The sequence below is a fragment of the Centroberyx affinis genome, unplaced genomic scaffold, assembly GCF_046629955.1.
Source record: "Centroberyx affinis isolate AG114_WGS23_722 - 3 ecotype Tasmania unplaced genomic scaffold, CSIRO-AGI_Caff_v1 ptg003054l_1, whole genome shotgun sequence".
Taxonomy (NCBI): domain Eukaryota; kingdom Metazoa; phylum Chordata; class Actinopteri; order Beryciformes; family Berycidae; genus Centroberyx; species Centroberyx affinis.
In genome coordinates this window covers 27,666-44,136 of record NW_027281141.1, presented here as the reverse complement: position 1 = coordinate 44,136, position 16,471 = coordinate 27,666, and the positions used below count along the sequence as shown (strand labels likewise).

The following is a 16,471-nucleotide window of genomic DNA, read 5'->3' as shown; positions in this document are numbered from 1 at the left end:
GCGTGGTGGTGGGCGTGGCCTATCACCAAAAGGTAGTTGTCAGACATGGCAGAGGTCTGTGCTCTACAGAGCACACTTTCTAGTTAATAGTGATTTGCTAGGGGAAGACATGAATACTGATGCTGACAGCAGATTTCCAGGGCAGTTAATGTTGGCGGCTCCTCAATCCCATCGTCTATTGGTCTGACGACGATTAGACTCTGGGGGCGACAGCCAATATTTCGGGGTTTCCGGTGTAGCCAGCGGACATCCAGGCCAAGACTTCCTCTTCCGTACGCCGGTCATTGTTTACAGTCCGATTAGCAACTTGAGACGCGAGAGTCGGAACGTTTCTCCACACAATACACAAACATTGATAGTTTTTGTAGGTGTTTTAGGTCCAGACAACATTTCGGCTAATGTCTATAAACAGATATCTGCATATGAGACGTCGTCTCTCAACTCCAACTCCATTCTCGTGTCTCAAGTTGCTAATCGGACTGTAAACAATGACCGGCGCATGGAAGAGGAAGTCTTGGCCCGGATGTCCGCTGGCTACACCGGAAACCCCGAAATATTGGCCGTCGCCCCCAGAGTCTAATCGTCGTCAGACCAATAGACGATGGGTTCCGAGATTGGCGGCTCCTGAACTCTCCATTTATCTAATGTAGTACCTAATCAGACTAGGACAAATCCAGTCTTCCGTACCTACAGGAGACAGGTATGGGTGGGTGGTCTAGGGAAGAGGGGGCAGCTGGTTTAAGCCTGACCTTTGGATTGGGTGTTGCACCATTTCATGCAGGCAACGTAGTGTAAGACCCCAGTGGAGACTCCACTCCACAAGATTGCATCCTTCCACTCCTGGGTACCATTCTAGTAACTACCCAGAGAGTACGTCTAGAACTGCACTTTGCTACATCATCTACATGTTCTTTATCTTATGTCCACCTTTATGTTGTTCTCAACCTTGACATTAGGAAGAAATTGCGCTGGCATGGGATGTGATTAGGCGAGAGCCTGTTATCGTGCGGCTTCACTGCTCGCTAACCCAGTACCTGAATGGAACAGGTAAGACACAAACATGATTAAATCTTTAATTGTGGCTCCTAGTTACGAAAGATTAAATCAGTTAATGGGTGTTTTTTTCTCTGTATGCTTGCATTGGGCATTTCATCATGTGCAACCTACAACATGCATAACTCTGTGTGTGTGTGTGTGTGTCTGTGTGTGTGTGTGTGTGTGTGTATGTGTGGTGTTATTCAGTCCCAACGGTTGATGTTTTCCAGGTGTCAACAAAAGACAGGTTTGGGCTGGGACATCAGCTGAAAAAGTGAGGGGAAATACAATTTTAAGGTTTAATCATAAATGTGCATCTTGATCGCTTTTCTGTGGAAGCCCTGAAAGGCAAGGTGAAAAAAAAACCTTTTGCGGGCAAAAGTTTATCTCATTTGAGTTAAGAAGTAATTTGGACAAGTTACTAAGTTGTTTGGGCGAGTTACAAAATCGTTTGGATGACTTAACTCATCCAGACTAGTAATTAAATCATTCGAATTACTTACTAAATCGTTCACCCAGTAAGTCGTTCAAATGGCTTAGCACTGGCATGGAGTAGGCTTTCCATAACCTAAAACAGATGCATGAAGTCCAAATCCCTTTCATATACCGATGGACCAAAATCTAAAATTGTCATAATCAAAAGGTATAGGCTCGAAAACAAAAGCATCTAATCCACCAATTCTACACTCATGATATCACAGGGTGATGGAAAGCATTAGAATGCAGATACACTGGGCACTGAAAATTTCACCAAAATCTAAAATCCTGCATTAATAAAATGGCTCCTTATATACAAGTCCCAATTTGGCAACTGTCACTATACATATCTAACTTACGAAAGAAATCAAGGCAAGTCCAACTTAGAGAAAAACTGACGACAAATAATCGTAGTAAGCTCAATAACAAAAATGTCCAGTATGTTCATTAAAAGTTTGTTTACTCCTCAAAACTCTAAAGAAAGTGGTCTCAATTTGATCTAAATCTCCCATTCTAAAGTTCAGGCACAATTATAACAACTGTCGTGATAAGAATGCTTATATAGCCTAGTCTTTTATGATTTTTTTTTTTTTTGCCTTTTTGCCTGTTTCATCACAGACTTAGTAACTCGTCCAAATGAGATAAACTTAAATCATAAATAAATCATCTTGCCTTTCAGATTTCAGTGTTCTTCACGTCTTTTTTTCAGTAAGGTACTGTCAGTAGCCAGTTTATTAGGTACACCCATCTACTAGGTGGTCTGCTGCTACAACCATTTGTGATGAGGGCCAACAGTTTGTGTTTTGAGACACTGTTTTGCATACAACCATTGCAAAGTTGCAATTTTTTTTTTCCTTTTTCCCACAGCGCAGCCGAGGGCATCACAAGGCAAATTCAGGGCAGGCAGGCAGTCAGTCAGTCAGTCAGTCAGTCAGGTAACACTTAGATGATGCGCTTCGTCAGATGGCCTCTATCTGTTGTATCTGAGTCACTGGAAATGGTGCTGGGCACTGTTGATCACACCATGCTCAAAGTTTCTTTGGTCCCTTATTCTGCCCTTTCTTATGGTCAGTTGACATCTCATGGCCACAGCCACTTGACTCACTGTAGTGTTGCATTTTGGTGAATAGGATGGTGTACCTAATAAACTGGCTACTGAGTGTATGAAAGATGGAATCTCTGGTCCTGATTCACTAAGATTGCATTATGAGAGCAATTTATGCACTCCTTTGTGCCTAAGTTGCATGAGCTAAGAGTGTAGATTTTTCATCTTATTCACTAATAAATTTATGCAAATTGAGTTGTGGTGGAAACAAGCCCTTGAAAAGAGCAAGCAAGCAAATGCTGTGTCTTCCAGCAGAAGTCATTATGCCACCTTTCAAAGGGGAAAGGGGGTTGGTGTCGCGAAATGTTAGTGAATTGGGTGCAATCTTCATTTGCATGGCCTCACCTATAAGTAATATTATGTGGGCAAAATAATGACATTTACATATAATTTATACATGCATGACCTTGACAGTTGCAAAGATGCTTTATTTTTGGACCAGCACAATTAGGCAGCTTTCCACTCACTGTGCATGGTTAGTGAATAACATGGCATTCTGATTTTGTCATTTTGGTGATATAGCTCATCTCATCCCTGCACAAACCTTGAATGAGTGAATCTGCCTTATTCTTTCTTTTCCGTCAGGATCATGCAAACCTTTGTCACCCAGCAGTGGAAGCACCAGAGTAAAGAGAAGCTCAACTGCCTACACAGCAAAAAGCAGAATGACAAGAAAGTCAAATCTCCGCTGCACATTTTCTCAACTCTCCGCAGGTTAGAGACTAACGGCTCCACTGGTACAGAAGAATGTTATTTTTTTTGGCAGAGAGATGCAAAATACAAATTTCTCATTCAATGACATGTTCACTTATACTCAGGCTAAGAGATTCTGGTTATCTCACTGCAGTTTTCTCAATTTACAACTATCTTGTTATTTAAGACAATTATACTTGTGTCAAGGTATAAGTTTCATAAGGAAGAGGATTAGGGCCACATGTGAAAAATGTATTTGAGTTCTGAGGTTAAAGTCAGAATTCTGAGAAAAAAGTCAGAATTCTGAGAATAAAGTCAGAATTCTGAGATAAAAGTCAGAACTCAAATACATTTTTCACATATGGCCCTAATCCTCTTCCGTAGTTTCAATATATGTTCTAAGGAATATTTTTTTTTTTATATAAAAATCAAAATGCAACATAAAAACAATAGATGAGGATGACACTGTATGTGAACTTCCAATGCTATGAAACTTTACTTTGTAATATGTATTTTAAATGTACACCCCTTAAATGTTTTGCAGTAAAAGCCATTACAGTTTGGTTTAACATGGTGATGTCAAGATTATATACAGTAAAACTACATGTTTTATTCTTGGGCTCTACCCCAGATCACCCAGCTATCCTCCTCCTGGCTGTGTTAAGAATAAAAAGAAGCTTAAGCATGAGCAGGATGGTGTGTCCAAGTCCCATCGCCTGCTCCGTAGGACCTGCTCCAATACTGTCAAACAAACGGAGGTGGACGGTTGCAGCCCTGGCTCTAGCAAGTCGGCCCACAAGCTCCTCGCCCACTCCCTGTCTGGTGACCCTCGCATGGAGACAGCCGCCCCGATGCCTCTCAAAACCCACCGCCTCCTAGGTCGCCCCTGCTCCACGGTGGTCAAACCTGAAGCCAGCCCTGCGACACTCAGGGCGCCCCATAAACTCCTTCCCCGCTCGTGCTCGAGTGACCCTCACTGTGACCACACTAGTGGGGGTGTAAGCGTGGGCGGGATAAGTGGGGGCATTAGCACAAGTCTCGGGGTCGGAGGAGGTGGATTGAAGACCCATAGACTGCTGAGCAGGTCGTGCTCCGGTTCTATTAGGACTGAGGAGATGGACGGACTGAAGCACCACCACCGGCTGCTCAGCAGGTCTTACTCCAGCAGCACCAAGATAGGTAAAGCAGACATCTTCAAGGACCCAATGCCTGAAGTTAGGCGGCTCTCTCTTACCTCAGGGCTTATCGGCATCTTGGCCCCATCACTCGCCACGCCGCCAATGGTAAGTAACCACTACATCAAGGAAATTCAAATTCAGGTGTATGGGGACACATACACCTGAATTTTATTGGTTGTTGATTGCCGAACTAAATGATGGACCACTTAGGGCGTTTTCACACCTGCGCTTTTAGTCCGGTTAAATCGGACTCTGGTTCGTTTTCCCCCTTGGTGCGATTCGTTTGGGCAGTAAACACAGTAATCACACTCAGGTGCGGACCAAAACAACCGCACCGAGACCGTTTCGAGGAGGTGGTCTCGGTCCGGTCCCAAACGAACTCTGGAACGGTTTGTTTGCGGTGGGAACGTGATCCAACCTCGATCCGACCCAACTACCAGGTGTACTCAGTTTACTACGCAAGTTTGAGCTAAACGGCTCCTGTAGCCAGGTATACCAGATATAGCAGGTGTAGCAGGTATAGCATTTTCAAGACGTTTCCTCGAAGTGCATTCGGCATTCTGCTGGTACAGTTTTGCTTGGTATATTGCCCAGATAATTAGAACATTACATGAGCAAATGCCAACTCTGCCGTTGCTCCATGTTGTATAGCAATGTGCACTAGTCCAGAACACAGGACCTTCTTCCTGTATTTACTTTCTTGCTCCCGCCCCAGACACATCTGACCAATAAGCGGAGTGAACGTTCTCACGTGGTTTGTAGTGATGCATTTTGGTTCGCTTGGATTTTTCCCAGTGTGAAAAGAAACCGAACCAAGGGGAAAACGCTCCAAGTTTACAAACTCATCAACTGATTCGGACCAGAGTAAACAAACTATAGGTGTGAAAACGCCCTTAGTCAACAATTCCCGATTTCCAGTGTGTTAGGTTTGATTGACAGGCAAACAATAAAAAAGAGACCCATTTCTATTCCTTTTCTAATGCTGGCTGGTTGGAATGAGAATGAGTTTTGGATTGGTCAAAAGTCATCCAAAGCAGGAGGAGGCAGGAGGTTTGTGTGGGGGGGACCTGCTATGAGCAATGGTGAGGAGGGTGTGCTTAGGCTGAGGCCTATACTGCCAAACCCTCCTGGACTAATAATGAAGCTTGCCCCTGCCTGCCTGTTTTTGTTTTTTTTTGATTGCCGAGCATTATTCCTCAGAAGAACAGGAGCTGGTCGCTCACGGTGAAGTACACTTGAGCTGGTACTGTTCTCTTGTGCTGGTGAACTCTTTTACACTCTTCGTCCAACCAGCTTTCGTTTTTTTTCTCTAATCTCTCATCACATGCGTGCACACACACATCTAGCACATAGGCTACACCTTTCAACGCTGTATCACATCTAAATGGCAGGGTAAATTTAGACTGAAACTATTTTGTGGTTAAGAGAAATTTCCAGTAACCCATTTAGTAACCCAACTTTTGCATTGAAGCTGTTCTATAGCCAACAGGTGTGAATGTATGAAGAAAAAAAAAAATAGATGTGTCAGTTTTGATGAACCAATACAAGTACCAAGTACTCGAGTACTAAGCACTCGACTTGAGTCCCAAGAAAATAACAATAACAATAATACAATTGAAAATGAGCAGAATGTTCTTTTTCACAGATGGCAACATGTAAGCACCTTCATGTTGATTTGCCTACCAGTGTCGAGCCAGCCAGAATGAAAAAAATGATCAAAATAATAGATAAATAAAACCCATATTGGTTTTTGAGTTATGCGAAGTACCTAAGTGAATATATAAAAGCGGGACTCTATTGTAGTCATGAGTCCTGTTCACATCATTCATTTTTTCTAACATTACTTATTCTTTTTTTCCCAAAAATGACAGTGAATTTTTCAAATGTTACGCTTTTATTTTGAAGGCAGAATTGTCTCATTTGGTATTTTTCTATCTCTGGCTGCTTCGGGAGCTGCTTTGACTCTACTCCACTTGCATGACTGCAGGACACTTTAGCTTATATAACATATATAACACATATGTTATATACAGTATGTTATAACATATATAACATATATATATATATATATATATATATATATATATATATATATACGTATACGCTGCCCATCAAAAGTTTGGGGACACCTAGCTTTTGAAAATGCTTAATAAATGTTAAAGGAACACTTTTTTAACCTTATCTCCATATATTGGTGCTCACTAATACATGCTATGAGACGGCACCATGTCTGTCTACTCACTGTGTGTCTCGGACAGGCTGCGTGGGAAGTCCCAAAATTCACCCGGGGATTTCCAACTCATAGAAATTACAACGGCTCGCTTTCTGGATTCTCGTCTCCGCCTCAGGTGACGGGCTCTCTTCCTGGACTGCGACCAGGAAGAGAGCGGCTGTAGTTTCTACGAGTTGGAAATCCCCGGCGATGGCGTCATCGACAGGTGAATTTTGTTTTCACAATAATACAAGTTACTTCCTTTTATTAATTAGATGCTACTCAATTAGGTACAGACATGTCTTGTAGAAGTTTGAGTCCAGGATAGAGTGGAGTATCTCATCCATAACTGACCGACCTGAATTTGAAGTGACCATAGATCACTGGCAACAGTACTGTGGTAAAATAGTGCTACCTGTCCAGATTATTTTGTTCTTGGTGATGTTTCTTTTCTGTCATAAACTTTTGCCTTTGTTCTTCTTCATTGGTATGAGCTGATTGGCTAACACCATTTGATCTTCCTTTCTTTTGTAGCCAAACAATGGTGCCAAATCCATTCCAATCAGAGATAAAGGCTTTCTTGTCCAGGTAAATATATAACTTCATCTCACATGCCTTTCTTCTGTCTGTACTAACAACTACAATATGCTTTATAAGATATCTTGCAATTCCAGAAGTGATACATATTGTTACAGCTGTTCACTCTCAATGAAAGGATGAACTCTGAAGGTGAACCTCTGTTTCTGTTTATTCAGCAACCAGAAAAAAACAAAATATACAAAACTTTTATGTCAAGCAAACAAAAAATGTATTTCAAACAAAAGTCTTTTCAGGCCATCACTCATTAGGACAGCTTATTCTAGTGACTCAGTCCTGCTGGGGTCAGTTGCATAAAGATAGTTTAAGACTAGTCTAAGCCTTAGACTGGTCTAAGATTCTCAGGTTAGGTTAGTCTAATTTACACTTTATGTTGCTTAAATATTAAGACTGACTTATTTTGAAGTAGGAAAGTTAGCCACCTTCCCCTGGCTAAACGTGGGTTAAGAACTTTGTTGCTACGGCAATGAGTAGGCCTAACTGTCAGAGTGGGAGGATTAAATACTAAAGCTGTTTCATACAAGGTGGCAAATCTTTGGTTTTGGAAAGAGCCTGAAGGAGTCTTTAGAGACAGAAACAACCTGTTAGAGATCTACAACAATTAGGTAGTAGGAACAGTTAAATATAAGTTTCTATAGTAAGTCTGACTTAAGGTCACATTTAACTTTATGGAACTGGCCCCAGCAGCTCATCTGCCAGCTTCTAAGGGCTAGGTCACAGATGATTAGATGATTTTACTACGTCATATAAAATGGTATAAAATGGCAATGTGCTTGGATCAATCAAAGTATTCAGTTACAAATTAGGTGAAAAAAGTCTTTACATTTGTAAATGTAAATTTACATTTGTAATGTAAATTTAAACTGAAGCTTACCACCCATGGAGCAAGAAATCTATGTAGGGGTTCCAGCTCCAAAGGGGAGAACCCCTATTGTTATTGTACTAGTACTTTATTATTATTATTATTGTTATTATTATTATTATTATTAGGGGTTGAAGCCCAGAAGGGGCAGAACACCTATTGTTATTGTACTGGTGCTTTGTTATTATTATTATCATTAGGGGTTGAAGCCCCGAAGTGCTAGAAAGCCTATTGGTATTGTATGGGTACTTTATTATTATGATCATTATTATCATTATTATTATTATTATTAGGGGGTGGGCGTGGCCTATGATATTTTTGCATATAACTTGGTGATTGGATGGTTGAACTCTTTAGTAATCTTATTTGGAACATTCCTACAAAGCTTCATCCCAAGTAGTGAAAGTAAGACTGAATGGCAACAATAAAAACCAAATCTCTCACAGACCTTCATTGTATTCATAACTCAGCCACTGAAAACAGTAGAAACGCCATCGAACTTTCTAAATACACATTATGGCACACTGATCAATTGTATATATTTCAAAATGAAATAAGTTTGAGTTATATGATACATTGATGCAAATTAGCCTCATTCAGTTCCATTGTATTTATAACGCAAGCATTGTTTATAATCTCCATTGCACTTATCAATTGTGTTCACACACATAATCATAGCATTTATACTTCATAAGTTAGGATGGCACAAGAACGGTGCAGCACAGGTGTTCTACATACTATTGATTACACTCCTGGCACTCTCCTTGTCCAGTTCATTGTGTGTATTGTATGCCCTGAAGAAGGTCTACTTGACTGAAAGCTTGGTTTAATAAAGAACCTAACCTTTAACAAGCAAATAGTAAACATGTTGTCCCCCACCAGTGATGTAGCTCCACCCTTGGGTCAGTCAGTGATTGCTGAGTGTACTTGAAATATGAGTGAAATTGTATAAGCATTTTCGTATGGGACAATGAAAGGACAGATTGACCATATATTTCTGTTGCCTACTCTCCTCAGAATTAGGCTTACAAGTTATATCTTGAAATGTAGTAACTGTAACTGTCCTGTTTTTACTCAATACAGTACAAAATATAAGAACTACAATATGCAATAAATACAATTCGTACATTACACAATGTACACTACAATACAATTGATAACATAATATACAATATAACATACAACACCAGGAGCGTGAGTGTTATGAATAATATAAATGCTAAATGATAAGTGATATATGGTATTGCACAGTAGGTAAGTGGTAATATGATGTAAGTAGTCAACACTGATGGCACAGTGGTAGTGCAGTGATGAGTGCAATAACAGTACAACAGTCCAACAACTGGACAATAACTACAGTGTCTTGTGGTTAGAGGTTTGCCCAAAAATTCTCCATTAACTCTCACTTCAACACATCAACCCAGTCTGATGTCTCCAAGTGTGTAGCGTGTGTAGACTATTATGTTACCTATGATAACTTTAACTGTATGACCTGCTTTACCACTGAGTCCCCATTCATTGTCCCCTACATTGTATGATAACTTTAACTGTATGACCTGCTTTACCACTGAGTCCCCATTCATTGTCAATGCCGCCCCCTAGTGGCACAAAGTCAAAATTACAGTGTGACTAACAAACTAACTAACGAACGAACGAATGGACGGAAACCGATCCATAGTCCCCCCTTTGGTGGGGGACAATAAAGGACCTAAGTGTGCAAAAGTTTTGCTCTTACACTTTGGTGTTTTCTTACCTCTAGCACCTTAGCAAAAGATAGTAGTCGAGTGTGCTGTGATCTTCCTACAGATACTTTATAAGTTATAAATACATGTATGTCAATGAGCTGTATCCACTTCCATTGCATACTTAGGCATTGTTTACAGCAGAATATTCAGTCCAGTTTATAAGTGCTAAGTATGAGATAAGTGTTTCTTTTCTTCTTCAAAAAGTCATCTTCACTCATATTGGCATAGTGTGCTTGCTATATTTTTAATTTCTTTTTTTTTTTTTACAATTGCTGCTATATTTATTATCATTCTTTTTCTCCACTAAAAGTATCTGCAGCTTAGAAACCATAAACGCTGCAGCAACCAAATCTTCAAAATCTCACCCACTACTCAGGCAACAAAAATTATACCATATCGGCCAGATGGCGGCACTATTACAACAAGCAATAAAATAGGCTATAAATAATCATGGGGTTATGTAAACATTTCAACACATTAAGCAGACTATAAAAGTGGGAAGTATGGGAAAGAAATGGCTTAATGTGAAAACGGCTTAACGAGACAAAAAATATATTTAACATTGATGAAAAAAAAAAAAAAATCCCTAGGTACACTCTGCCATAAGACCTAGCACTGGTGAAAAGAAAATGGGATTTTCCCCAATTTCACTGGGTTGCGTATAGGTTAGAATTGGCGGTGTATGACTTAAAGAGGTGGCAGGATACAATCATTTAGAATTTTTCATTTCCAAATTACACTTGCTGTACCACCAAATGCAAGAGTTAGAGCAAGCTGCCGCAGAATTGAACACCCATATTTTGAAAATCGGACAGGTTTTCACAGTAAGATGGGTTGCAAGCAGCTTTAACGTCAAGGCAGTACTGAAGGATTTTGCAGTTTTAGCACACCACTTTCGAAGCACGAGCAAAGATGCTTCACGCCCAAATGTGGAGGGAGCCAAATACAGTGGTCTGCACAAGCATCCTCACAGACTCGGCTTGCATGAAAGATGCAATACCTTTCCCTGAAACTCCAGAAGCGCGACACACTCCCTGGTGGATGCAAGCCGTCATATCCAGCAGGAGACGGATCAACATAATGCAGTTTTACCAGTCCATTATTGATAACCTTGCTAAATGTCTACCTGACAGTGAGTTGGTACAAATGCTCTAATCCGTGGACACGCATTTCTGGCCCAAAAACGGTGAGAATCTCGTTCTGTTTGAGGAACTAGCAATCTCGGAACCCATCGTCTATCGGTCAATATCTCAGGGTTTCCGGTGGAGCCAGCGGACATCCGGGCCAAGACTTCCTCTTTGCGCCGGTCCTTGTTTACAGTCTGATTAGCAACTTGAGACGCGAGAATAGAGTTGGAGTTGAGAGGCGACGTCTCATATGCAGATATCTGTTTATAGAGATTAGCCGAAATGTCGTCTGGACCTAAAACAGCTACAAAAAGTATCGATGTTTGTGTATTGTATGGAGAAACGTTCAACTCTCGTGTCTCAAGTTGCTAATCAGACTGTAAACAATGACCGGCGCACGGAAGAGGAAGTCTTGGCCCGGATGTCTGCTAGCTCTACCGGAAACCCCGAAATATTGGCTGTCGCCCCCAGAGTCTAATCGTCGTCAGACCGATAGACGATGGGTTCCAAGATTTAGGAACTACAAATGAGCCGACTGGCCAAAATCAAAGGAGAATCATCAAATTTCAACTCAATTTCTGAATTCAGGGATTCAAAGCTGCAAGGATAGGCATATTGCTGTGATAAAACCCTGCAGAGACTCTCGGTGGCAAGTAAAGCTATTCTCTCGACCTCTTCTAAGTGTGAGAGGGGGTTCTCGACCTGCAGCGACACTGACCTGCTTTTCTTGGACCTCAGTGGTCCTCCACTGGACTCTGGGAATCCTCTCTTGGGATCTCGTTGCCAAATCCTGGATTAAAAAGTTCATCTATGTCATGGACACCACAGCTCCGAAAGAAAGCAACTGAAATCAGGCCTGTATGGTCTATTCTGTCTTCTTAAAGGATAACGCTGGTGTTTTTAATGCATTGCTTACTGTCAACAAATCCTATGAAAATAACAAAATCAACAATGTGTTTCCTTTACTCTCGTTACTTTCTGACTTCCCACGTACCGTTTGTAGCCGTCAACCCGGAAGTCATTGGCTCCAATTGTAAGCTAAAAACCTTTAAATACAGCTCACAAAGACATAGTTTACATTTTAAAAATCGCTAACTGTTACCATGAAAAGTCAGGCTGTTGTAGTTATTACCAAATCAAATTCAAATGGGAACAAATTCTTCATTACGCCGGGGACTATTTTCTGTGCTACGGAACTACTTTCCTGAGATTGCAAAGTGTTTACGGTCGGTTTATTAAGTTGTTTGAGGAAAAAGTCGGCCGGCCCGGTGCATCGTGATGATGAAATATGCTGCCCAGAGCAACGGCATGGCTCTGTGACGTGTTTTTAATCGTTTTTTTTTAATACAATGGAGTTCTATGGCTGCAGTGGCACCGGCTACATGGACGAGACTTGTTGGCAAAACAAAATCATTGCTGATTTTGTTATTTTCATAGGATTTGTTGACAGTAAGCAATGCATTAAAAAACACCAGCCTTATCCTTTAAGGGTAGGCACTTTTTATGTCTTTGATTCAGTTAGTGTGAGCGTGAGGGCGGAGCGAGTGTGTGTGTGTGTGTGTGTGTGAAAGAGAGCGAGGGGAAGAGAGAGGCTAGGAATAGGCTTATGTACTTTGATATTGTTTGATATTGGTCATATTGTTGCTACAACATTGCTTTCACAAAACTTGGTTTTAGATTGGATGTGCTGGTAACACATATACACCAAGCGTATGTGTTATCTGTGTCTGACATGCCCCAGTCAATGGGGAGGGGCACATTGTGTTGGGCAGTGCTCATGGCAAATCCAGTTGACTGTCAGATATTAGGTTATCAGGTTTGGTAGAGGTGTTATTGTCATTTTACTGCATAGTTTTATATTGATTGTTGTTGACGTTGACCAAATTGCTTTTTGATCAGATGCGCTCTGTGTGATAGGGAGAGATGTGTGTGTGTGTGTGCGTGTGTTGACTATTGAAACAACTGGTGGGGGCATACAGTGAACGATGATATTCAGTAATACAGGCCTCAATTTAGACATGCAGCAGATAACATTGTACAAGGCCTATTTGTTTCACGCGTTTGTAGTCTGTACCTTGATTCCAAGACATAGACAGCTACTTCTCCAACTTCTATTTTTAGAGACCCCCCTGAAAGCCAAGTCATAATTCCAACCCTGGCTTTTTATACGTTTGGATCCAATAGTCTGAACATAACCTGCTCTGGAGTCACCAAGTTACCATGGCGATGTACCCTGCTTAAAACTGATCCACCATCATGAGACCAAAAAGCCCAAAGTTAGTTCGCTAACCCACTAATCATGCTTTGTGAGACAGGCCCCCGGCTCTCAATCAGCGATGATATGTAAACATTGCCTACAGTAATGCAGGTACTGTGCTAAAACTGACTTACCAGGTTATTAGGGGTGGGAGGTATACCGGTGTTATAGATATAGGTATGATGTTCTGCCATGGGTTAGGGTTACAATAAAGGGGACAATAAAGTTACCTTATACTGAGTAGCGATTACAAGCCATTACTTTTAATGAACAATATAGACCTTTTTTCAGGGTGATTGGACAAAAATGCTTGTGGTATTATTTATTTTTCTCCATCAGATGGATATAACAGTATATCTTTCTGTGTATGAAAAGGCTTTGATGTTTTGATGTTTGACATGCTACGCAGAGCTGTTGGTATATTTAGTGTTTGGGAAATTCTCCGATTCCGATACCCCATTTTATTGGCCAGTATTGGTTTCCCCCGGTGGTTGTTTGTGTAAAACTCCTTGTTTAAAAAAGTCTTGACGGAATTTGATATGAATATGTCAGTGTGCATTGAATTAAAAACATAAGTGATTATGTTTCACAATATTTTAAATGAACATTCATTATTTGTTGGCTGCTGTAGTCTGAATTATGGTTTGAAACAATATCTTTTCAGAGAACACCTGTTCCAACAAAGTTCATGAAATTACTAATAACTAAAAAAAATTTTTTTGCCTTGCATGGAAAGTAATGGGGATTTTTTCAGGAGTGACTGTGGCCAGCAGGGCTCCCAGCTGTCACTGTCCATCTCTGCATTTCACCCAAAATCGAGGATAACTGATTGTATGATATTGCAACTATAAGTGATGTGATGATATGCTATAAAACAGACAATTGATAGGAAACTGCTGATGGTATTTCATTACAGATAATGGAGTATGCAGAGCAAAGGATTCCTGTTCTCAACGAGTTTTGTGTTGTGTGCGACGAACCTCATGTGTTCCAGAATGGGCCGATGCTCAGGGTGAGTAACAGAACTGAACATGACCCAGGATCAGTCTACTGGTTAGGGATCCTGGGATGTCAGTGCTTCTGGTCTGTAATGATTTAGATGATCTGCTTCTTTTTAAATAGGAACAATCGTTGATGTCTTGAAGCAGACCAATATTTTGGGGTTTCCGGTGTAGCCAGCGGACACCCGGGCCAAGACTTCCTCTTCCGTGCGCCGGTCATTGTTTACAGTCCGATTAGCAACTTGAGACGCGAGAATGGAGTCGGAGTTGAGAGACGACGTCTACGACCAGATTGTTTCACAAGTTTTTTAGGTCCAGACGACATTTCGGCTAATCTCTATAAACAGATATCTGCATATGAGACGTCATCTCTCAACTCCAACTCCATTCTCGCACAGAAGAGGAAGTCTTGGCCCGGATGTCCGCTGGCTCCACCGGAAACCCCGAAATATTGGCCATCGCCCCCAGAGTCTAATCGTGGTCAGACCGATAGACGATGGGTTCCGAGATTGGTGTGGTAGAGGCTGGCGTCAATCATGACCAATCAAATCACCTCTTTTCCTTCCCTTTAAAAGCAGTGTGTTCTGTGCCATGGTGCTCCAACATTTTTGTGATGGAACAGTCCAGAACGGTTGCACCATAAAAGCTTCTCCAAAGAGGAAACGGATGTCCTTGTGCTGGAGATACAGAGTTGCCTCAAGCCAATATACGGCACCTTAAATAAGCGGCAGAGCCAAATGATGTTAGCTTGGGAGGAGATAATACATTTGGATAACATGTGTTGCTCTGATCTTAGGCGAACTATTATGATATGATACTAGATGAAAACCAAACAGAATTTGGTGGTGAACCGCAGGGACAGTTTGGCCCATCCACCAGTTAGTCCATCTGACATCTATAGAGGATGCGGCTGCCTCCACCATCCCCACTCTGTGCCATGGTGCATACTGACAGATCTATGTTGGATGATAATCATTCACACCACAGTCGGATAGATAGATATTAGTTAATTAATTTGGGCTAAGATCGGCCATTTTGATTTATGATGGTTCCTTTTAACTGTCAATAATTTTAAAACTATGACTCTGATTTGGAAAAACGTGGACAAGATTTGGACAAGAAGCCCCTCATTAAGCCTCTGGACCCCACAATTTGAATTACTCAACTTAAACTGTATACACATTGCAGATTTTTCTAGAAATAGAATAGAAGAAAGTTTTTACCAGTTGAGAAAAATTAAGAGTGGAGAGCTGTGAGAGAGGGGGGGAGGGTGCGCCGTGCCCGGTTGTTCAAATTGCAAAAAAGTTGTTGAAGAGGGTGTTGTTTTTCACACACTACTGAGGACAGGTCCACAAAGATGCAAGTTGTCGCTGCATTGCATTATGATCTACTGAAGCTACTGTCAATGGCTTCAGTGTCTCTGTAATTGTTGAATGCCAGTGCAAAATGGTGGGTCTGTAAAGACGCCCTTGCTCTTTGATTCAAATGGGACCCAAAAGTGCAGGATAGATAGATAGATAGATAGATAGATAGATACCTTTATTGTCACTATACGAGTACAATGAAATGTCGTTTGGAGCAAGCCTATAGATGCCTAATTAAGGATAAAAACTATAAGAAAATATAAACACTATAGAGTATAACATACAAAAATATAAAATAAATAAGAACGAAATAATACTGTATATACACAGAATAAAAGAGTGAAATGTCCGGTACTGGGAGCAAGTGGAGCCAGTATGCAACATTGCCAATGGTTGTCTTTTTTTAACAGTGTTAAAGTGTTTGAGGGTGAATAGAAATGTTCAAATGATTCATATCAATTAAAGTTATTCAGAAAGCCTAATTAAGGGAGAATAGGTATTCTTGTGATACTAGCATAAAATACCATAAGCTAAGACATATGTCCCATAGGGATAAAAACCAGAATATAAACTAATCACCAAGATCGGATGGAACTGGGACCAGTTTGTACCCTTCATATTTTAACATTCCATTCATTTGAATGAGGCCACGAAAATAGCATGAAAAATTACATTCAACACGTTTGTGAACATATTCAACAACATATCCCACTTTTAAGTCAACAAAGCAGTCCTGGGTCCATCGTCATTTTGCATTTCCATTCTTGGTTTAAACTAAAATTAGTATTTCAAAATAAAAGTAGATCCGGTCTCCCAAA

General features: G+C 40.8%; 1 protein-coding gene across 5 annotated transcripts in view; it reads left to right on the top strand.

Moving 5' to 3' along the window:
• parp8 (poly (ADP-ribose) polymerase family, member 8) overlaps nucleotides 1–16,471 on the top strand; it is an 85,507-nt gene that overhangs the window by 41,377 nt on the left and 27,659 nt on the right. For 3 of the 5 annotated variants that reach the window (XM_071537464.1, XM_071537463.1, XM_071537467.1), the window contains exons 9-14: nucleotides 957–1,047; nucleotides 1,243–1,309; nucleotides 3,203–3,331; nucleotides 3,942–4,593; nucleotides 7,235–7,288; nucleotides 14,205–14,300. In XM_071537464.1, the coding sequence (XP_071393565.1) occupies nucleotides 957–1,047; nucleotides 1,243–1,309; nucleotides 3,203–3,331; nucleotides 3,942–4,593; nucleotides 7,235–7,288; nucleotides 14,205–14,300 (1,089 nt within the window). The remainder of the gene's footprint in view (nucleotides 1–956; nucleotides 1,048–1,242; nucleotides 1,310–3,202; nucleotides 3,332–3,941; nucleotides 4,594–7,234; nucleotides 7,289–14,204; nucleotides 14,301–16,471) is intronic. The other 2 variants (XM_071537466.1, XM_071537465.1) reach the window with 1 other exon arrangement.